The sequence below is a fragment of the Vipera ursinii genome (assembly GCF_947247035.1).
Source record: "Vipera ursinii genome assembly, chromosome: 2".
Classification (NCBI taxonomy): Eukaryota; Metazoa; Chordata; class Lepidosauria; order Squamata; family Viperidae; genus Vipera; species Vipera ursinii.
The window spans coordinates 48,236,928-48,260,999 of NC_139513.1; the positions used below are offsets into that span (position 1 = coordinate 48,236,928).

General features: G+C 36.4%; 1 protein-coding gene across 7 annotated transcripts in view; it reads right to left on the reverse strand.

Annotated features, from left to right (window-relative positions):
* The window catches only part of RAD18 (RAD18 E3 ubiquitin protein ligase), a 151,350-nt gene that overhangs the window by 83,330 nt on the left and 43,948 nt on the right, over positions 1-24,072 (reverse strand). For all 7 annotated transcript variants that reach the window (XR_014491091.1, XR_014491092.1, XM_083351694.1 and 4 more), the window contains 3 exons: positions 13,012-13,196; positions 6,155-6,231; positions 3,948-4,008 (listed from right to left, as the gene is read on the reverse strand). Coding sequence is in view for 5 of the 7 variants with exons in the window: in XM_083351694.1 (XP_083207820.1) it covers positions 3,948-4,008; positions 6,155-6,231; positions 13,012-13,196 (323 nt within the window). In the remaining 2 variants the exon portion in view is untranslated. The remainder of the gene's footprint in view (positions 1-3,947; positions 4,009-6,154; positions 6,232-13,011; positions 13,197-24,072) is intronic.

Genomic DNA, 24,072 nt, shown 5'->3' on the forward strand with positions numbered 1-24,072 from the left:
TCTGTGGAAAGAAAACTTTATGGATGGTAACAGGATTGTAACCATTGAGGATTCCCAGAAGCACTGAGAAAGATGGTATATGTATCAATTAAAATGAATTTATCACCCTTAAAAATTGTCGAAAGTTACATGTGCATGCTGACAAAGAAGTAACAGCAAATTAGAAGGAGAGAGAATCTAAGGGAACCTCAGTGCTTAAGTGCTTTCTGGCAATATAACACATCTGACACAGTGACCCATTAGATTGACGTATTCTGGCTCCTTCCATAAATAAGATTCATGATGAAGTTTATCCTCAGTCACAGAAGCTCACTTGGGCCAGTTACTATTTCTTAGTTTAGTCTTCTTAAAAACAACTCTTCTTGGGATAAAATGAAAATTGCATATACTACTGTGTAAGCTTCTAAAAAAAGATGGTATATATAAACCTAATGAACAAATTAAGAAGAACTATAAAGTTGCTACCATATTGTAAATGTTAATAGGATAATATCTAATACATGAAGAGTTATATTGTGACAGTATCCAATAGTTGGGTGCTCTTATTCATCCTATTAGGACATGCATGCTGTTCTTTTACATAACTGATCAGTCAGAAGAAGCGATAACACACTTTTCACACAGACAGAAACCTTCCCACACAAAAATGTGAGCTGATGTGCAGGAAAATATGAGGACAGAGCTAGAAGACTTAGGAAAAGTTGAGGAAAAGGAGAGAGAAAATGTAGCTGGCGTATCAAAACTTTACTTTGCCAGAACAAAAATAAAAAACCTAGTAATATTTGACAAGGAGCACATAAATCAAACATCTCTTTTATTGTGTCATTATCACTATTAGAAATCCTGCAAGGAAGTGAGAGAATGGGGAACAGAGAGACATATGGAAATGCCTTAGGTAAATGCCATTTGACTTAAAAAAGAATCTTAATCGGAGACATGAAAGTTCATAGACATGAAATTGAGCATCAGAAATTTTCCTTCCTTCCTTCCTTCCTTCCTTCCTTCCTTCCTTCCTTCCTTCCTTCCTTCCTTCCTATTGTGTAGTGGGTTCTGGACCGCATGGCAGACAGCAGGCAGAAGAGTACAGCATCAACTCTTTATTGTGGGTAGCACTGAACTGAACAAAGGGGGTTACCTGTACCCCTTATATACCTTGCCAGGTACACTCTTGGCCAATCCATTCATCCAAATGGAAAGCTAACCAGCCAATACGGTAACGGTACAGCGCCACCTGGTGGTAATTGTCAAGCTGTTGCTAAAGCCCCCATACATAACCCTTCCTTCCTTCCCTTTCCAGCAGGTACGTAAGTGGCTGCTGATGGGTGAAGAAGTGAGGGATTGTGGGACTGGTTAAGAAACTCACAGAAAGTTGAAAATGAAGATCATGTGACCACAGCAGCAGCATGGCAGCTGCCAGTAGCACTGAAGCAGCCACAGTTCAGGAGTCATGTGCCCTGATTTTGGACACATTCTGTAAGTTAGCCATTTGAAGCACCTTGGTTCAAAAATTGCTGCCCTATGATGCACTGTTTCATCCATTTCAAGGCCATGACAATGATAGTATGCAGATTTTCTTGGAGGATAAATCAAAGACTGTGTTTGTTACACAAACATCCAGACAGCTTTTGACAACAATCTTTCTCCAACAAAAAGTTTGTTTGACTCTGAAATGCACAAATTATAGCTATGTAGTAGCTATTCAAAATGAGACCATAACTCAAGGAAATGTTTTCTCCCTTTCCTCAAATGCCTACTGTAAAATACAAGCCAAAAGAAAAGCCTTTTACATTTTCAGAACTAATACTGTTTACAGTTCTACCAAGAGCCTAAAGAAAGGGAAAAACTTAACAGAGAAAGGCAGTACCATTCAGCCATCAGCCTATCGAATTCAAAATGTTGGGGAATAAATATAATTAAACGCAAAAATTATTAGGATCTGAGAGAAAAATGTAGATAGCAATCAATCTGCATTAGGAATTTTGGAAACCCTATTATTATCAAAACTTGGACTAGCAGATTTAGACTTAGCTATATCTTTGCTTTTGTACTTTCCAAGAACTCTTATGAGAAGCTCGGTCGTTCTTCCCATATAAATGCTACTTGTAGTAATGTATTTATAAAGTCTGATAATCCAAAATTAATAAAATCTATTCATCTGGCTTACTTTAATATCTATTTCAAGAGTTGGACATTATTTGAATTCCAATGTCAACATTAGGGCTAAGATATTTTTTTTCCTGTTGTAAGCCATCCTTTGTTGATTTATAGCCTCTGAAATATGTCTGACAACTCAATGAAGTCAAGCAGTTTTTTCTCTTTTTTTAACTCTGAAACGATATTTGATGATGAAAGACAGTTAAGCTTGGGGGGTGCTTAACGCACCAGCAACTGGAGATATATTTGGAAGTGCAGCAAGTGCACCATGTTTTAGTTGACTTCTACAAGCTTCTTCTCCTCCTCCTCCTCATTTTAGACATCTATTAAAGCAATGTGATTAAATTAAAATATTCAGAGAAAGAAGAGCCTGCCATGACTCTTGATAATTGGATCCACAAGGTTTGCTAACTCAAATGGAATGATCTTCTTGTAACTATATCTGTACTTCTAAGGAAGCTAAGGGGACGATTAAGGTGTAGGGCTTTTGTTTTACTGCCTGTTTTATTACAGTTTTATAGTCATTGGTTTTATTGTTCTGAGCCACACAGAGTTGCTTAAGATGAGGACCCATAGAAATCTTTTAAATAAATAAAAATAAATAACAAGAGCATTGATCTTGAGATATTTCTGTGTGCTGTGCTTTCAATGCTATCCTCAAATTTCTCAGTGTTAAGCATATCCACTTCCTTCAGTCTCTCTTCATGAAACTTAATTTTAATCTTCAATTATCCATATTACTAGGGGTGTACAGAATGCTTGCTGTGAACTGTTTCAAGCTTGAAATTTCATAAAGCATCCTCTCTTAAGTGCAATTTAGGCTGTTCTTAGTGAGTTGTTCCAGGCATTTGGGGAAGCTTTTGAGCTCAAAATAAAGACACCCCCCCCAATTGAAAAAAATGTCACAAGCTCAAAATGCTTCCAAAGCTTAAGGCAGACTGTTTTGTTCTCAAAGGACAGCTTTTGATTCAGAGAAGGATGTTTTATGTTTTATATTTTGAAATGAAAACATTTTGCACACCCCTACTCGTTGCCCTTCTGTGCAATTGTTTGCCTGATGAATCATTGTTAAAGTGTGGTGCCCAGTAATGAACACAAGATTTGAGATTAAGTCTGACAAATGCACAATAGATTAAAAGCATTATTTCCTTTGATTCAGAAGCAATATTTCTATTGCATATAAAATGGCTTATATGCAGACATATCACACCACTGATTCATGTGCAGATTGTCAGGACAATTTCAAGATCCAAATAGCTGTATTTTTTTCCAAACCTGGCTATCTCACTTTATAAACAGAAGCAGATATCACAGTACTAATTTTACAAATTTAAAATCAGAACTACTGACAATACCTTACTTAAGACACTATTTCTCTTCATATACAAAGTCAATGATTTTGTTTTCTATGATTAAGGCTCATGTCCATCCCTTTTCTCCTATATATATATTCCAGTTCTATGAAGTTACTTTCTCTTATACTGCATACCAAAGTCATGAGATAAATTCAAACAAACTATGTGCTTGTATTCCAAAGAGATTTACAAGCTAACTATAGAGATTGTAAACCTGTTAAGAGAAAAATTCCAAGATAAAAATATCATCTCATTCACATATTAGGCAATCAGAGACAGATAAACCTCTTTGCCTCGTGCAATTTGCAAGTGATCTCAAATAGAAGGGAAGACATGTGAATTTTTATTTTAATACAAGTTCATTTTTAACATGTACGTTTCTTAAAGAGCATATGAGTTTCTTTTCAAGCACAAATGAAATATTTTTTTTTTACTTACGATAATCTGTATGAATTTCATCTATTTCATTCTCTGTCTGGTGCTTTGTAAATATCATACTCTGCAACAGTAGCACAAAGACCATTTTTAATGATTAACAGATAAACGATATAAAATGTAGATGAAAGATTTTAAGTCATATTATCTTGTACTATAAAACAAAACTTTTCTGCCCATCAATATTGTTTTAGCATTTAATTTTTAGCTTATTTAAGGATAGGCCTTTTTTAAAAAAAAAAATCATGGAACGTTGGTGACACACATCCTGTTATTATGAGCAAAGCCCCAAAGATGCTGCTGCTACGTAATCTCAAAGTGATTTGAGATGCCTTCGGAACAGAAAATCCATATGCTGAAATTTATATTTTTGTCTGCAAGGAAAACCTTTTAGAGCAGAGGCCTCCAACCTTTTGGGCACCAGGGACCGATTCCGTGGACAGAGGTTTCTCTGCGGAATGGAAGGGACGTGGTTTTGTTTGCTACCTGCATCCCGTGGAAAGGGCTTTGCTTGTTTACACGGCCCAGTTTCTGGCGTGCCGCAGCACGGTGCCAGTCCATGGACCGGAGGTTGGGGACCCTTGTTTTAGAGAATCTTCAATGTAATATTCAAAAGGGGGGGGGGAAATCTCACCCAAAAGACTAAGTCATGGCCCCTGACACAGAAACAATATGCCAGGCTTTTCAGATTTCTAATATGGTACTGCAGAATTCAAAAATTTAAAAGGGATTGTAGAAGGGGAAGGGAGAACTGACCTACTACGGATCCATGTGGACAACAGTAGTGAAATCATTTGGGATAGGGGCACTTAGAGTACATGTATTTAAGTTTGCTCACAAAGGGGGTTCACAAAGTGCAAGACTTATTTAGTCAGAAAATATCAGTCATGGAGAAATGGGGGCTAATAGGGATAGACCAATTACTAAATACTGTTTCACAAAAACTGAACTTAATCCTCCAGTTGCTCTACTATCCTGATGTAAGGCCCAAGCAAAATGCAAATCAGCGTTGTTTCACTCTGTGTTATGCTGGATATATCATTATCATATTTTATAAAATCAGATTAGGAAGGGAGTTTAGCAGGCACCATATTACCCATTTCTGCTATAAAAGATTGGTATGTCTATCAATCACTAGCTGTTTAATTAGACAGTGGTTTATAATTAGTAAACCTTCTAAATATCAGGAGAGAGATTAGGCTAGAATTCTAAAATACAAGTACAAAATACACAGATTAAGCGAATATTCATTCATAGATATTTTTTTTCAAACTGCAATTGGCAATCTCCATCAGCACATCAATGGAATCATCAGCAGTTTGAACTTGGTAAAAACTTTCCTTTTTAGGAAGGTCAGCCATGTACAAGTCTTTTTCTTATTGTTGCTGTTGTTATTTCCTGCTGTTATATTTCTATGTTAATAAACGGCTTTACTATTTTGCATAATCTAAAAGTCTGTAGTAAATGGGCAGAACATAAATGTTTTAACTGAAAAACAAAAATACCCTCAAAGCTTTAATTTGATGGTGGCAATTAAATAGATGAAAGCAGGTTTTTCTAGCATGCAGTTCAATATTAGATGGTTTCTGACATTATTTCCCATCAATATAAACTTTAAGGATGGGCATACAATGCACATTTACCTGGCCTTTGCAGTGACATTTCAAAAGTCAACTCTTAGTGAGGAGATTATTTGGCAAGCGTATGAACAGAAAATAACACAGGCACAGATATATCAAGCAAAAGAGACACATGTATAGCAAGTATCTATGTACTGATTGCAGCACAGGCACTACAATGTGGCATGTTTTTTGTGCAGAAGGCGTACGTCTTGAGCAGAATAAGAGAGACTCCAAATGCAATCTTCACTCAAGCTTGAGTTCAACAGGCCATAGCTTCTGTTCAAAAGTATGATTATCACATGCTGAAATGCTTGGTCAGATTTGGCATCAAAATTATCCACAGATATCCACACACACGTATCTACTAATTTAGCCCCATTATTTTTTTAAAAAAGTCCACTATGATTTTCTAACAGATAGAATAACATATTTAAATTTATCTTCACCGGGACTAAAATTTATTTATTTATTTATTTATTTTAATTCCATTTATATCCCGCCCTTCTCCGAAGACTCAGGGCGGCTTACAAACTTAGCAGTAGCCTTCATTCTATGTATATGCCTGCTTATTAAAGCTTATTAACTTACATCTTCTTTGGGTTTACTGGCATCAAGTTGTGCTTGAGTCTTTTCAATGTTTTCCAATTCTTTTACAATTTCAGCAACTGTTAGAATAAATAAACACCATTAATAGCAATCTAGCACCCCAGTAACTATGACTAGATCCCAGAATAAACTCAGTATTTTCAGTTGTTACATAAAAAACTGGAATTGGTGCATGGGAAATGCATTATAAATGATTTTTACCATATGTAAATAGAGTAAAAACCAAAGACATATAGAGTAAAAGGTAAAGTAAAACAACTAACTAGGAGAGGGAAGACTGATTCAATGGAAACTCATCCTTGATGAGGCGATGTTTTTGAGCTTTAAACTTTTCTCCCCATAATCAATACAGTATTTTCTTACAAGATCCAAGACCAAAAGAGAATGATATTCCAGAAGACAGATGGATAGACAGATCTCCAAAACTGTTTATCTCCAACACTATCAGCAGCCGAAGTTCAAGGGCTAAGAAACTTGAGCACTGAAGTGTGCTGAGAGAGCTATGAACATCACCACCACATGTATTGTGGAATGACAACTTTTCTCCAAACAACACTGTCAATTTCTTGGCCACTGTGATCAATACATCTCTATCTGGGCATACTATTAAAGGTATTCTTCAGACTGTACAGCTTGAAGATTTGGATAAACTGCTTGGAAGCTTGACACACAGCACACATCCCTTTGATCCTTCTAAAATCTGTCAGGGCTTGATGGACCTTATAAGTGATTAATATTTTGAGGAGTAGCAAGATGCCTATTAATGACTTAGCAAATAATATGAGATTCCACAATATTTATTTCCATATTCTTTTAAAGTATTGAAGAATGTGTTCCCTCTCAGGCTATGCGGCAATAATGCTGATTATTCAGATTTGGTTTCAAATCCAAAGGCAACAATCCCACCAATATTACAGGAGCATAATAGTGTGAACAACTGGTATTCAAAACTAATGGCCATCGTTTTTGTAACTTATGTTCTATTAGTTCGCCTTGAGTTATTTAAAGCTTTTAGAACCAGCATGGTAATTTAATAATAATCGTTATCATAATTTATTAAATTTATACGCTTCCAGACTGACTTAGGTTGATATGACACAGGAGCCGTACAATGTTATGAAATTTAGTATTATTATGGACTGCTAAGGACAATATATTATTAGCTCTCATTATGTGGATAACTTTCAGCCAAAAAAGGGAGAACATTTCTTTATTTATTCATGATTTAACCATACCTAGGCTGAACTCCATCCTGTACACTAGACTACCTTTTCAACATAATTTGGAATCTTAATGACGTTGCCAATTAATAGCAAGTCAGATCGCACTATACTAATTATACTGGTTGTCAAAGTGACTCTGAATCCCACCTTCAGCTGTACCAACCTGCTGACACTGAGATCAATATTCAAAGGTTTTACACGTGCATCCACCGCTAAGAACAATTAGTAGCCTGTTTTTCACTGGCCACTTAGTTGTAAACCAATGGATATCTATCATATTTCATTAATATAAGCTTTCACTTCAATCCTAATGGTTCAGCTCTTTACCAGAGCCAGTTAATGATTTAGCGTTTTATTTTATTTTATTTTATATTTTATCTAATCTATTTATTGAATTTGTATAGATGACCATCTGTCAGGTGCAAGGAACCAGAATGACACTGTGAATTGGTCAATGTTACTTTCTTTAATTCTTGCATGCCTATTTATAAGAATTTTGCCAGAACATCTGCATTTTCCTGGGAATGGTCAGATAGGGCTTCAAGAGTTCTGGGGGAGGGTGAGATCTGCATCACTTCCAGCTGCGCAAGGATTCTAAGCTTGGCCCCCTCTTAAACACTTCCCCCCACTCTAGCTGTTGATTCCTCCATACATTTCCCCAAAAGCAACTGTGGGTGGTACACAAACAATTAGATAAAAATCACAAATATAAAAACAACAGATGTTAAAAATAGAGATATCTACATTAAGAAATAAATAGTATAAAAACAAATATTATGTAGGTGTAATGCAGTCTCATTTTAATCATTAATTATAACATGATCATCAATATTTGTATATTTATCATTATATTATTCTATTTTGTATTTTTACTTTTAATGTAGACCACTTTGGAAGATCCGCTCTACAAGGCAGCTTAACAATATTTTAAATCTATTACTAAGATAACAAGCCTCTCATAGCCTTTGTTTCCTGCATTAAAAGTTGCTGGAGCGGCCACTGGAAAATCCAATCTGCCAGACTATAATATTTTCTAGAAAACAGTTTCTTGAATGATTTGCATGATGGATATATTTCAGAATAACAACATAGCTTCCTCAAGGACAATTATAGCATTGTGTATTAAGTACCAAAAAGTAAGATGCAATCCTGAAAGTTCACTGAACACAAGACAAGGATGATTTACTTGCCAACAAGTTTCATTTGTTGAATTTATGTATAATGCCAGAGGGGAAGGATCAGCAACAGTAGGATCCAAGAATGTATAAACACCCTCTTCAAAGGTTCCATTGAGTACAGTGAAAATTATTGCAGGAAAATATGAACAGGATTAGTTTAATTTGGCAAGTTCAGTTTTATACCAAATCCATTAAGACGCTTGGAGTTGGCATCCACATCCAATTTGGTTACACTGAATTCTATATGCCACTTTTTATTTAGCTGTTTGTGTTTTACGTGAAACATATATTAATACCATATTCACAAAACACTGAGAAAAATAAAAAAGCAAACTTTTACTGTGTAAGTTTAAAGGGGGTTGTGATATCAAGAAAATAACTCGTATTTCAAAATCTACACAGTACTACAGTAGCATTAATGTTGCCTGTTCCAGGTTGGTATACGCTACTAGACAACCTGTGCCTCATTGGGTCATCGTTTCAGAGATATTTTCTGACCTTAAACATATCCCCTAGAAATGAGGGAGTTATGGTGCTCCACAACCCATCCAAACACAGCAGAAACATTTTCCTATCATCCACACATGTAGAGAGTATGACAAAGGACTCTAAGACACCATCTGATTAAGAACTGGTACTTCTTAATTCACTTTGGGAATCCATGTTACCCAATATATACCGGTAGTCACTAAAGAAGTAAGTGTGACAAGAGAAACACACTAAGTATGGCTAAAGTCCACCACACAGTGGGGTTGAGCCTAGCCTCTATGAATATATGACACATGCACACTTTGTGAATCACTGTAATACAGGGATTCCCAACTGGGGGTGCAAGACGATATTCCAGGTACGAAAACTTGAGTTTTCAAAATTATAGTGTCTATGCATAAGTCACTGCCGTTATTTTGAACATTTGTAAGGGGGGGGGGTGCAAGAATATATCAGAAAAGTTCTAAGGGTGTGGGGTATAGAACAGGTTGAGAGCTGATGCTGTAACAGAATAGAATCATTAGGTTCTAGAATAACTCAAGATTTAAAGTGGTCATCTAACATCAAAAATGTCATCAAAAAAGCACAACAAAGAAGGTTGTGCCAACTCAGAAAGATCAAACTGCCCAAGGAGCTGCCAATACAGTTCTACAAAGGAATGATTGAGTCTCTCATCTGCACTTCTATAACTGTCTCGTTTGGCACATCAACCAAATAAGACAGACACAGACTTCAATGAATAGTTAGAACTTCAGGAAAAACAACTGCTACCAGCCTGCCTTCCGTTGAGGACCTATATACTGCACAAGCAAGAAAGAGGGCTGTGAAAATATCTACAGACCCCTCACATCCTGGACATAAACTGTTTCAACTTCTTCCCTCAAGACGACGCTATACAGCATTGCATGCCAAAACCACCAGACACAAGGACAATTTTTTCCTCCATGCCATCACTCTGCTAAACAACTAATTTCTACAACACTGTTAAACTACTTAGTAAAGCTGTATTAGTATTATTCTCATATTTCCTATTACCTATCTCCTTATCTTATGACTATAACTTTATTTGAATCTTACAATTTATATTGTTTTATTTATTATCCTAGTATGATTTATGTTGTTTGCTTATCTAGTATCCTATGACTATCACTAAGTGTTGCATCTTATGATTTATGATGAATGTGTTGTATCTTATGATTTATGATGAAGGTATTTTTATGTTGATTATGACCATGATTTATCACTGTTGCTTGTATGTATACTGAGAGTGTATGCACCAGAGACAAATTATTTGTGTATCCAACCACACTTGGCCAATAAAGAATTCTATTAATGTGCAAGAAAGTACACATGAACCATCTTTTTCATGATTTCATAAATCATTGTTTAAAGTTGGACTCTTTCCTAAATCGTATTTATTAATATAGGAGGGAAAAGCAGCAAAAATGTGAAAAAGGGAGATAATTAATACTTATAAAGTTATACATGGATTATACAAGTTATACATGTTCACAACACTAGAATCACAAAATATCCAATGTATCCAAACAGTTATTGATTCAGCATAGAGGAATAACTTTTTCACAGTAAACAATGTAAAAACAGTAATAACTATTAACATAGACAATCTTAAAAGAGGATTAGATAAATTCATAGAGATTAAGCCTAACAATGCCTACTAGTCATATTAGCTACACGCTATTCTCAATTCTGGTTGCTAGGAAACCAAAGCAGGAAGATATAATTTCATTCATATCCTGCTTTCAGAGGCCTTTATTTGTCCTATATGAACTAGTTAGGCCTTTGGTTTCATCCCACACAGCTCTTCTTGAGTTTATATCATGTTTCTCTAGCTCTTGCTAAAATCTTAACAAATCAAATCACTTAGAACAGACTCTTCTGTTGTTGGCTCTGACTAACAGAAACAGCTTAATCACAGTTATAAGTGGTAAACTGTAAAGTGTCTCCTTTTGCTGTAGATAAATATCTGTGCCCTTTGGTCATATTTTTCTCATTGTCGCACCAAGTCACACTGAACCTTAGCAAAAAGGATTTCTTTGCTTTTAGTCATAATAGGATAAGCATTTGTCAGAACTGAGTCAGAGATTCCCCTGCTAAGTTCTCTTTAGAGAACCATCACACTTTTAAAGTGTACCTAATGATTATGTCTGCATCTTATACCAATGGAGCAACTAGTGGAATCACCTACTCCTCTATTTTTTCAGATTACCCATTTCCTATTTTACTTTTGAAACGCTGTAAAAACAGGGCTCTTCAGACAGTTATTCAGAGATGCTTGAAGATTTTGCTGCCCAAAGGTGACATTTCTAGGCCTTTGTGCTATTATGATTAGGCTGTTGATTTTCTGTGTTGTCATTTTATGTCATCATAAGCCATTCACTATCTTTTGAAATTGGTAGGCAGGTACTATAGCAGCCCCAATGAGAGAAATACAACAAATCCAAAATCAGATGCCTGAATATATTTCTACACATGTAAATAAGGGCAAGGGAACTCAGTAGCAATTAAAATCAAAGGTGAGTTTCATAATTCACAGGAGTATCACATGGACGCGGTGGCTCAGTGGGTTAGGACGCTGAGCTTGTCGATCAGAAGGTCGGCAGTTTGGCGGGTCGAATCCCGAGTGCCGTGTAACAGAGTGAGCACCTGTTACTCGTCCCAGCTTCTGCCCACCTAGCAGTTCGAAAGCACGTAAAAATGCAAGTAGAAAAATAGGGACCACTACGGTGGGAAGGTAACAGCGTTCCGTGCGCCTTTGATGTCTAGTCATGCTGGCCACATGACCACGGAGACATCCTCGGACAAGCGCTGGCTCTTCGGCTTTGAAACGGAGATGAGCACCGGCCCCTAGAGTCGGAAACGACTAGCACGCGTGTGCGGGGGAACCTTTACCTTTACCTTATCACATGGAAGTAATTTTAAGCGCTAGCTAGACAGTGTAGAGAAGTATGCTAGCTTGAGGAAAGAATGCAAGAATAATTAAGCAAACATCCACTTAGCTATGGGATGGAAGATGGAGAAACTCATCCATTGAAACCTGTCTTGATTATCCTTAGTATAAGAAATTACAGAGGGAAACTTTGAAGATTTTCTTATTATACCCTATAACAAAGAATTCCAGCAATTCAGTAGCAATAGCAATTAGACTTCTAAACCACCCCATAGTGCTTTACAGCACTCTGAGCGCTTTACAGTGTCAGCATATTGCGCCCAACAATCTGGCTTCTCATTTTACCAATCTTGGAAAGATAGAAGTCTCTATTGCATTCTAACCACTGTGCCACCAGTGCTCCAGTATCTGTTTCTTCACCTGCCCAACCTCAAAGGGCTGAATAAGCAAAGGTTTTTTGTGAGATGGCCATATAACTTTGATACCACTATATGCTTTGCCTAAATACTGTTGATATAGAGTTGTGTTTTTCAACCTTGGCAACATTAGTACATGTGGATTCAACTCCTATGCTGCTTGGAGAATTCTGGAAGTTGAAGTCCATACATCTTAAAAGTTCTCAAGGTTGAAAAAACATAAATATATAGGCATAAAAGGACTCTTTATTAATATGTGCACAAACTGCTAACAATTCAGATCTGTTGCCATGGTCATGGCAATTTTTCAGTGTTTTCAATCATGGCAGACAATTCACTGATTTAATCTTTGTTTTAACTTTTGTATAGTATTGTATTTTTATTTATATGCCCTGTGAACCGCCCTGAGTCCCCAGGGAGAAGGGCGGTATATAAATTAAATAAAACATAAAACATAAACAAACATATAAATCAAGTCTCACATAAAGCATTTCAAAGAGTAATAATTGATTGGCAATTTAAAGTTATATTAGTTCAAAATGATAATATATGTTATGAAGAAGTGTATTTTACGAAACAGCACTATTTAAAGGAAATCGCTGTCTACATTTCATTTTCCTACCTGATTTAGGATTTAGAGAATCACATTCTGAATTATACATGTGCACAAATTCTTGGTGTCTTTTAATAAGCTGTTGTTTTGTTCCCTGGGTGGACAATCCATGTTCTTTCAGTCGTTTCTTCAGATCACGGTCAGAAAGTAAACTGTAAACCAGTTTAGGCAGTGATTTTCTTTTTTGTCCAGAACTAGGAGAAAAAAATCATAGAGGAAAACATGTTAAAAATATTTTTTATAAAATAAAATGAACAATGTATATATTTTACTCAATCTATGAGGCATACATAATATATTATAGGGTACAAATGTTACAGTCTACATGTATATGCAAGTTTTTACTTTCAGATAATAAGGTGTTATTTTATTTTACTTTGTCCGTATTTATTTCATTTTCAACCTCTGCAACCATTTGCCATGTTGTCCCATTTCTAACTCAAACATCGATAATATATTATTTGATTAAATTATCGGTATTACTTCTATCCCATTTTCCTTTCAGAGAGCTTTATTTTCTTATCCTTCTAATTGCACTGTGATTTAACTTAATCCAAAAAGTCCAACATTCAAGTAAATATTTTAAAAACTAATAATCAAATATTTAATGAGGAATGGCATCCTTCTCTGCTATTATTATACAAAGCATAAGAAAGTAGCTGGTCAAACTCATTCAGGCTAACATCTCTTATTTCTCAAAAAAAATGTACCTGCTTATTTATTTCAAAAAGCAAATTCAAAAATGCTAAGAAAACATCAACAATCAGCAAGCCACAAAAATGACATATATGTAAACACTATTTATTTAGGATTACACACAGGCTCTGCTAATCAAAACTGACTTCCAGTCACATCCTCCCTCTTTAAAATGCAGCTTCCACAGTTTGCAGGAAAAAATGTGACCTTCGCTGCATTCAACAAATAGTTAAACTAGCAGACAAAGGTTTTGAACATGGAATGCAGTTGTGGAATCGCAAAAGTACTGCCATCGATTTCCACTTAATCAGATTTCCTGCCAAACAAATCATGTACTGAGTTAAATATAGAACAATCTAACGTACCTTCCACATTTCACTAGGAAAATCTACTAGAAAAGGAATTAAAAGAAAGTCCTTCAGTTTCTTTTAATATGTATTTAAAAATTATTATATCTATAAGTAAACAGGTAATTACTGAAGTTATACAATTATTATTCAATATAACATTAGCTATATTGAAACGACTAGCACGCATATGCGGGGGAACCTTTACCTTTATATATTGAAATGTTTGTGTGTGTGTGTGTGTGTGTGTGTGTGTGTGTGTGTGTGTATTCGTAGATTTTCACGGGTACAGGTATGTAGGTCTTGGCGTATTCGGGTCTTTTCCCGTGTAAGATTGACAGTGTCTTGGCGACATTTCGACGAGGTCCCACTCATCATCTTCAGGCTCGTGTCTTCGGCTTCGTGCTTGTGCGAGCAAAGCATGATCGGAGCTATCGTCTCGCTTGTGTATGTATGTATGTATGTGTGTGTGTGTGTGTGTGTGTGTATGTGTAAATTACTAACAAAGAATTAAGGGAGACTGAAATGCACTTCTAACTTATTAGTTTTCATCAGTCAGCCATACCCTTCTGAGATTCGAACCTGGGCTGATTGCACATTAGGCAGTGTTTTTACCTCTTGAGCCACAGGATCTCTCTCGTTTTGTTAGCTTCTGCAAGGGGAGATATGTGTCAAATGTTAACTATTTAGATTACCTTGCTAGGCCCCAAACATGGGGCAAATCTTTATTTCCTGTTTTCAGCCTATCTTGAAGGCCATCGAACAGTCAGTAGTCACACTGGACAGCTCATACACACACACACACACACACACACACACATACAGAGAGAGAGGGAGAGAGAGAGAGAGGGAGAGAGAGAAGGGGGGGCGGAGAGAGAGAGAGAAGCTTTTTCAAAGAGCAATTCAGAAATTGTGATGGGGACAATACAATGGACTATGAGGATAACCCTGGGAGACAGAAAGAAAAGCCTGGACAGCAATCTGACAAGAAAGAATTGAGTTGAAAGGAAAATGGGGAAGCAGACAGTGTCTTAGAAAGGACTCTCCTCCTTTTCTTCAACTGTAATGGAGGTTGGGAAAAGATGTACTTTCAGGTTTGCAAGATTGATCTTGCCCTGAGACAGAAAACCAAAACTCATGAGTACTAATATTATTTTTATTGCAACGTTACAGTAACAGAATCTTGCAAGTTGAAAAGCATTTCCTCTCTTCCTCCTCTTTAGTTTCAAAAGAACAAAGGGCGGTACATTCTGCAATGCTTTCTCTTCCTCCTCCCTCCTTTGCATTCAGTTTTCATGTGTCAGTCTGTTGCCTAGACCAGTGATGGCGAACCTTTTAGAGACCGAGTGCCCAAACTGCAACCCAAAACCCACTTATGTATTGTCGGGTGCCGGGTGGGCGTGGCCCATTGGTTGGGTGTGGCCAATTGGGTAGGCGTGGCCCATTGGGTGGGCGTGGCTGTGGTGGTAACGGCAGACTGGCTGGGACTAAAAAGTTCAATCAATCAATTCCAACTTTGCGAGATCTTTTTTTGCCCATAAGATGAAATTGATTGATTGAACCTTTTTTTTTTTTTGCAAATGGCAGCGGAGGCCTAAAGCAAAACAGTTTTATAAAACCCAGCTGAGGGCCTAGGACTGGGGCGACAGCGCGTGTGCCCACAGAGAGGGCTCTGCATGCCACCTGTGGCACATGTGCCATAGGTTCGCCACCACAGGCCTAGACTGTAGCTCATCCTTCTATCTCCCAAGGTTATTATCACAGTTCATTACAGAGCACACCTGCACTATGATCAAATTCAAACATTGAACCAAACAGACCTGCACTTCTCAGTATACTGCTACACTTTAAAACTACATTTTTCTGCTTTGTCTTAGAATCAACTCTCTACTGAGTGCAAAAAACCTGATTAAATTATCTATTACATTGCTGAGCAGCTTCTGCTGCAACACACATTCTAGAATCAGAATCTGCCTTTCTGTAACTTAAATCCATTATTCTGTATCCTGTATTGTGTGCTGACATTATCCTTGACTTTCCTTTAGTGATCTCCTTTTAAATACTCAAAAAATGCTATAATTTCCCTTCTGTGTTGGTTGAAAATTATGTGCATCCAATGAGAGCCAGCTTTGTGTAGTGGTTAAGGCATCAGAATGCAAGACCATGAGTTCCTTGAGCCAATCGCTTTCTCTCAGCCCTAGGAAGGAGGCAATGGCAAACCACTTCTGAAAAACTTTGCCAAGAAAACCACAGGGACTTGGCCAGGCAGTCTCTGAGAATTAGAAAGGATTGAACAGAAGGAAAAGAAAAAAGCATGCTACAACTAACTCAATATGTTGCTATTGAAATAAATTAGCATATAGTGCCAATGTTACATTATAACTCAACATGGCTAAATCTTTTGTGAAAATAATCTCCTTAGGTACCATTTCAAACAGTGTGATGCCTAAATAAAAATAATCCATTTGATACCAAACAACCATATTTCCAGAGGGAAAGCACATTCCACACATATATAAATCATTACACCCACAAATAATAATGAAAAACAACAAATGCTCGAAAACCTGTCAAACTAAAGATGCCAGCAATTATTCAGAGTGATAGGGAGAAATCTCTAAGGAAATAAAATTACTGGAAAACATTTGTCATTATCTTCCCATGACAAAGGACAAGCTAATAAAGCCAGTGATATTACACATTCTTAAAAGGCGCTTCTTTTAACAAAACCAAAGGTTTTAACTAGAGAAGGAAAAAGGAGAAAGAATTACAGGACTCTCAAAAAAATGAAACAAATTTATATTACATGAGTTATTCTTGTCTTCATTTTATTCTTGTAAGAATAGTACAGGTTTCAATTCAAAGATAAAGAAAAGGTTTTCCTAATATTATTTCAAGCCAGACTTGAGGAAAAAAGCTTAAAGGAGTACTAAGCTGTGGAAAGATGAGTAGAATTTATTTCTGTCCATTCATGGAAAGGAACAACTGGATGACACTGGAAATTATTTTTTTTATTAAAAGTTTTACAAAGAACACGAAAATTAATGCAAACTATTAAAGAGTATAAAAAGAAAAAAGTAAAATGCAGAAATAAAAAGAAGCTTCCAATTTCCTTTGCAGTAAATGTAAGTATAATTGCATAGTTGCAATTCTATGATCATAAAAAAAACTCACACTTTTCTATTATCCATTTTTTTCCTAATCATCAAAACCACAAATCTTAAATGCATTTTCTTCTGTTTCATGCAAGCAATCTATAAAGCATTTCCAGTCAACCATAAATGTAGATACTGGGGGTGGAGGTGGAAGGGTGTCCCTCTAAGGTAGCTCTGGCAATTAAGGAGAGTAAATGATGTTTTAACAAGTCTCCTTTCATCCAGTGACCTAAAGTTAATAGGCTCCAAAGGTTTGGGAGATCCTCCAAAACAGTGCTAAATACCATGTGAAGAATGTGAAGCACAGATCCCACTCATAGATATATCCCCTCTATTAAACAATATCATCTAACGCAGGGGTGTCAAACTCGATTTCATTGAGGGCCGCATCAGCATTGCGGTTGCCCTCAGGGGGCCAGGTGGGTATGGCCTACTGGGTGGGTGTGGCCTACTGGGTGGGCATGGCTAGAGTGCGTATAGCCTGCTGGGTGGGCGTGGCCAGCTCTACATCGTTCACATCAAGGGTGCCTATGGGGGCCTGGGCAGGAGTGGGACAGATCTGAGGGTCTCTGGCTGGAGGAGGGTCTCTGGGCCAGGGCCAAGGCAGTGGGGGCCGTTCCCTCACTGTTTCCAGGTTGGCTTCGCGGGCCGCATGAAACCACTTCGCTGGCCGGACCTGGTCCCCGGGCCTTGTGTTTGACATGTCTGATCTAACGGGACCCCTAAACGTGCCCTTTGTGTTGTAGTTCTGCCATGTTAAATGGAATACATCCTAAGATTTGGATGACCCTGACCCTGACCCTGCCAGCCTTTTATATGGCACTGAAGACTAAGTTCTTCCCCTGGGCCAGGCTGTTGGGCAAACACATTTCGATATTTGTCAATGAAGATTCTCAGTCATCCAGGTAAAATTGTCTAAAGGTTGAGTCATGGCAACTGGACTTATTTTTCTTGTTAGTTTGAGACATTTCACCGCTCATCCAAAGAGCTTCATCAGTCAGAGTAACTTAGGCACAGAATTTTCATCGACATATTGCAACACAGTTTAGGAAGGAAAACAGAGGTTGGTGCAGGAGGAGTTGGTACATTCCAATGACTCTCTGACAAACTAACTTGCTCTGACTGATGAAACTGCTTGGATAAGCAGCGAAACATCTGAAAGTAACAAGAAAAATAAGTCCAGTTGCCATGACTCAACCTTCAGACATTTTGATATTGTAGTTTACATGTTTTCTGAATCTCTCAGAATGCCATATGTTGCTTTTAAATTATTTTTTTATTATTTTAAATTATTGTTAGAGTTGTGTGTCAAATGGAGGACATATAAATAAATAAAATGTTCAAATTCTTAACACTGAAGTACAAAAATTAAAGTAAGAGTACCAGATGTCTATTCAATTTAGTTTATATTTTGCTCTTCAATTGGAAATTAATTCTATGTTAGGGTAAAATAGCAAAGTTATTGATGAAAGATTATTTTCTAATATCTATCTCTAAATTTAGCAGTTAACAAAAAATTCCTTGAGGGGAAAAAAAACTTGACTAAATCATGAGCTGCAAAAAGTATCAGGATGCATTCTTCCCTTTCCTTCCATGCAGATAAATGTTTAGCTTATCATCTCATCTAATCAACTAACTCTGTCTCTTGTTAACTGTATCTTAAATCACATCATAATTTAAACTAAATGTTTATTAATCTAACGTAATATTAATTATAGTTCCAGAGCTGAACTCAGCAAGTTGTAGATAAGTAAAAGTAAAGGCTTCCAAGCTTCCTAATTTCTTGGCAATAAGATAAGCAAGTGTGCTAACATAAAACCACTGCAATTTGTTATTACTGATAAACATTACATTCAATTATGCCCTAGCACGATATGTAAAAGAGCAGGTTACTAACAATATGTGATTGCATTCCCAAACTTACCTGGCTGCCAATTTGGCACTGGGGTACCATGTACCACAGAAATTTATCTAATCCCTTTTTAACTCGCATTTATTATTTCTAACAGTCATGAATCACTCTTCTGCCACTGGCAACACAATGCAATTTTCAGCGGACACCACAGATAGTGTTTCCTAGCAACAAGAATAGGCTCCACAGACAATTTGCAGAGTTCAATTAAAAAAAAACTTTGACACTGTTCATACTGTTTATGGTATCTATTTAAATTTCAGTGGGAGTCCTCTGATTTTTACCCCGTAAGACAGGGAAAAAAATCATTCACAACTAAACCTCATTCATGATTTTTTGGGGCTATTTAAATTGTAGCAAAGCTCTCTGTATGGCAAGAATTCAATGCTGATATCCCACCTAATCAGTAGAATTTCATTTTAGTCAGTGCCTTCACATAATCTTGCTCACATTTTCCTTTTTTAAAAAGTGGGAGAGAAAATGATACAACATACAGAAAACAAAATACAGATGTAATCCAGAATGGGACTATTTTACCCTTTATAGCCCAAACTAACTTTACAATAGCATGAATTAATAATTCAAGTATAAAATTCTAATATATTTATATGGGTCATAATAAATAAGTAAAGGCAAAACAGACTACAGCCTATCTGTTCTTTCCAAGTGACCTTCTCTGACATAATTTTTTTCTTAAAATTCCCTATTCAATTACAACTGTCCAGCCACTGTATTTTGTCAGTATAGCATAATATTGTTAGGAAAACAGGTTCAGCCTTAAAGTAATTTTCTGATTTGCTGTTTAGACTTCTCATATCAGAGATGAAACATAAAGTTTGATTGGGCAAAATGTCTACAGATGTCTGATTCAGGGAGGTACAACATTGTTCATGTCCAAATCTGGGGACAGAACAGTTGGTATCTTAGGGGTTGTGTGTATTTTTGTGTACTTTATTCCAGATACAAGACAAAATGCAGTTATTTTAGATAAAATGTTTTAGGTGTTCCATTCTTTTTGGAAGTTAAAATTGGAAGCTGTCTCTTTCCAGGGATCTATTGGCAACTCATAATTTTGCAGCTCAAGAACTTCTTTTGAATCCTGTTATTTCCCATGGCTGAAACATGCAAAAGAGTTGGGAGCACAGCTTCTTCCAAAGCACAAAACATTTGGGGTTTTGTTTCTGCTTACTGGAGGAACAATATTTTGAGTTCTGCTGCATGCATTCCTAGTCTAGAAATGTCTCCTCACACTCTTGATAGTGATATGATAGTGTTCCTTGGGAAGAGGATAGAAGTGGCTTGCTACTTATTTTTCTAAAAGGTTGACTTACTAACCTTTGTTACTCCTTTGGCATTCCTTCGCAGTACCCTCTTAAAGACTTAATCAGGCTCAAGCTCAACCCTATTCCATTTCCACCTTTAGCTCATAACCATGAGCTTATTTTTGACAGACAAGGCTATGTGACTATACTATGTCAAGGTGTTCAGTTTAATTGGTGATGTCCTATTAATTCGTAGTCTTTCTTTGTCTTTCTGTTTATTGGAGGATTCTTAGAAGAAATCTACTAGAAAGGGGTGGGGGGAAATCTTCCAGTCTGATGCCACGATGAGACAGGTGGAAGAAACCGGGGCTCCGGCTTCTTAGTCCAATTTCGTCCAGTCCGGCGACCCCAAGGGGTCAGAAAGTTGACCTGGAGGGACAACAAAGAAGAAGGGAAGTTTTGGGAGTCTGGACCAGACGGTGGTTGGTCCAGACAGACTGAAGAAGCCTTTCTAAAGGACGGAAGGCTGCCTGGTAAGCACAGGCAGCCCAAGTCATCGTCAGCCAGAAAAAAAAAAGCGAGGAGCCATGGCACTCTGCCAAACAGCTGATAGTCAACAGCATCATGAAACTGGGTGAGCCTGTTTTTTATTCCTTTTCCTTATGGACTCAGAAATACTGAACCCCTGATTGGGAAAAATCTACGAAATAAAGACCCCAGATTGACTAGGGGAGAAGAGAGTTAAAAGCGACGAGCAATTACAAGAGGGGGAAGAAATTTAAGGAACATAAAAGAATATCTAAAAATGGAACTTAAGATTGACCTAAAGAAAGACTACTTAACCTCCAGGACGTGGAAAAAATTTTTAGACTTAATTTCTAGGGTAAATAACTTACAAAGAATTTAAAATAAAACTTTGTAAAAACTTTTTAAAGCAGGATATAGACAATACAGTGTATGAGGACATCTAGTGGTGAAAGGACATACTACAGTAATAACAAATAATAAAAGAAGTTGAAAAGTGTTTGACCTTGAAACAACACCTGGTGTAAACAAAGTGCCTTTATATGACTTTGCATGAAAAAAAGACTCTCTACAATTATATCTATTGAGTATGGATATAACCAAAACAGGAATTATTTGGAGACAGCAGGCGTTTTACATTTATGATTTGACTGGAGGATTTGGATTTAGCCTAAAGTAGTTGGCTCGATTTTATGGTTGGATTTTAGCCTAAGACAGTTGGCTTGAAAAATGAGTACATCAAATCTCACAAGACTTATGAAAAAAACTTCCTCTGCACCTTCTGTTGGAACATCTAGCCCAACAAGCCAGGGATCTATTGAAACAATGTTGCAGCGTGAAAAAATAAGCACTGCTCAAACTGAGATGCAAACCACATTAAAATTAATTCAAGAATCAATACAGAGAAACCATGAAGAGACAAAATGTAATTTTGATAAATTAAACAAACAAATGTTGGATATAAAGACAGAATTTGAAGCTCATCAGCAGAGGACCTAGATTGTTGGGGGCAATAAGCTGACTTTGTAAAAATGCCACTGGGGGGGCGGCGAAAGCCCTAATAAGCAGGCATATACATAGAATGAAGGCTATTGCTAAGCACATTGATTTGTGCTTCTTAGACTGTAAGCCGCCCTGAGTCTTCGGAAAAGGGCGGGATATAAATGGGATTAAAAAATAATAATTGTTAAAAATGAACAAAGAATTCAGAAAATAGAAAATAAATCAGATGATATTGACAAAAAAAATGGAAGTACTAATGCAGGAAAATGAAAAACCAGAACAAGCAAATCAAAACCTAGAAGGAACAGTGGCAGTTTTAGAAATGGAGAAAGCGGAACAGTATTTAAGATTTCAAAATATTCCTGAAGACAGAGAAGACGACATAGCACTTGTGATAATTGATTTACTGGCAGAGGCTTTGAAAGCAGACCGAGCAGAGGTACAAATGGAAATAGATGAAGTATTTCGAATGAATTCAAGCTATGCAAGGAAATATAAACTACCCAGAGAGGTTCATGTAAGATTCATAAAGAAAACAAGAAATGAAATAAGAAAAGTTAGAGATGAACCATTACAATACAAGAATAAAGAAATTATGGTGTTAAAACCGATCCCCAAGAGAGTAAGAGACACCTGAAGACAATATCACTTCTTAACTACAAAGGTAATTGCAAAAGGTATAAACTTCAGATGGTTAATGCCAGAAGGGATCTTAATCAACTGGAATAATACAAGATACCGACTGGACTCAGTTTGGAAGGCACAAGACTTTGATGAAAGAAATCAAGCATTTTTAAATGAAAGAGTACAATATCAACAAAAGGAGAGAAAGAATCAGAAACGAACAGAAGAAGCAACTGAGGAAGCAACTAAACAAACAGAAGAACAGAAAGAGAAACTTGATCAAGAGTGTGAGGGAATAGCCAAAGAACAAAGGACTACAAGATCGACAAGACCTAAATATAAGTAATTGAAATGGAGAAAAACAGAATTTTTTTAAGTGAATATAAATGGACTGAATTCCCCATCAAAAAGAAATATTTTTTAGAAAACTACAGAAATTAAACTTAGATATAATTTGTTTCCAAGAGACACATATAAAAAGACAATAATACAAACTGTTGGAATACCCCAAAATTGGGAAACTTTACCATGCATCAGCGCAGCAGAAAAAAAGAGGTGTAGCCATATATATTAAAGATACAATAGACTCTAAAATGATTTTTCAGAGGAAGAAGGAAGAATTGTGATGGTAGAAATATTTCTACATCAAAAACAAATGTTGTTGGCAGCAATATATGCACCAAATAATAAACAGGAAGAATTTTATCAAAATCTCCATAGAAAAATAACAGAAATGGAGTATCAAAATATTTGCCTAGTAGGAGATTTCAACACAATAGTGGATGGGACATTACACTATAAAAGTAGCAAAACAGGAGAAAGTGGAAGAAAAAGATTACCTAAGACTTTTTTTAATATGATAAAGGAAACTGGGGTACAAGATGTCTGGAGGGAAATTAATCCAGGAAAATTACAATACACATTTTATTCAAATAGTCACAAATCCTGGTCCAGAATTGACATGATTTGGATGACATCTGAATTGAGGACAAGTATACAGGAGATTGAGATAGAACCAGGTACATGGGCAGACCACAACCCCTTAAAAATGACATAGAGAGGAATACAAAAAAAAATTAAGATGGACTTTAAATCAATCTATATTAAAAGAAAAAGAATTAGCAACAAAAGAAATGGAGTTTTTCTTTAAAGAAAATAAAAAGATACAACATTACAAAACGTATGTGATACAGCCAAAGAGTATTTTAGAGGTATAGCTATAACATACATGGAGGAAAAAAAATAAACAGAAAAGACAACAATACATATTATTAAGGGAAGAATTTGAAAAATTTGAATCAGAACTGTAAATGAATCCGCAAAAGAAGATTCTGAAAAGAGAAATGGAAATAATAAAACATAAATTTGTTGGAATTCAGAAAAATTGGCACAGCAAATAAAAACAGCAAAACAAAACTTTTTTGAAAATGCCAACAAGCCAGGAAGATGGTTAGCTTACAAACTTAAAAAAATGAAGAAACTGATAAATAATTTAGTAGATGAAAAAGGTTGCCTACAATTTAAGAACAAAGAAATTAAAAAGATAA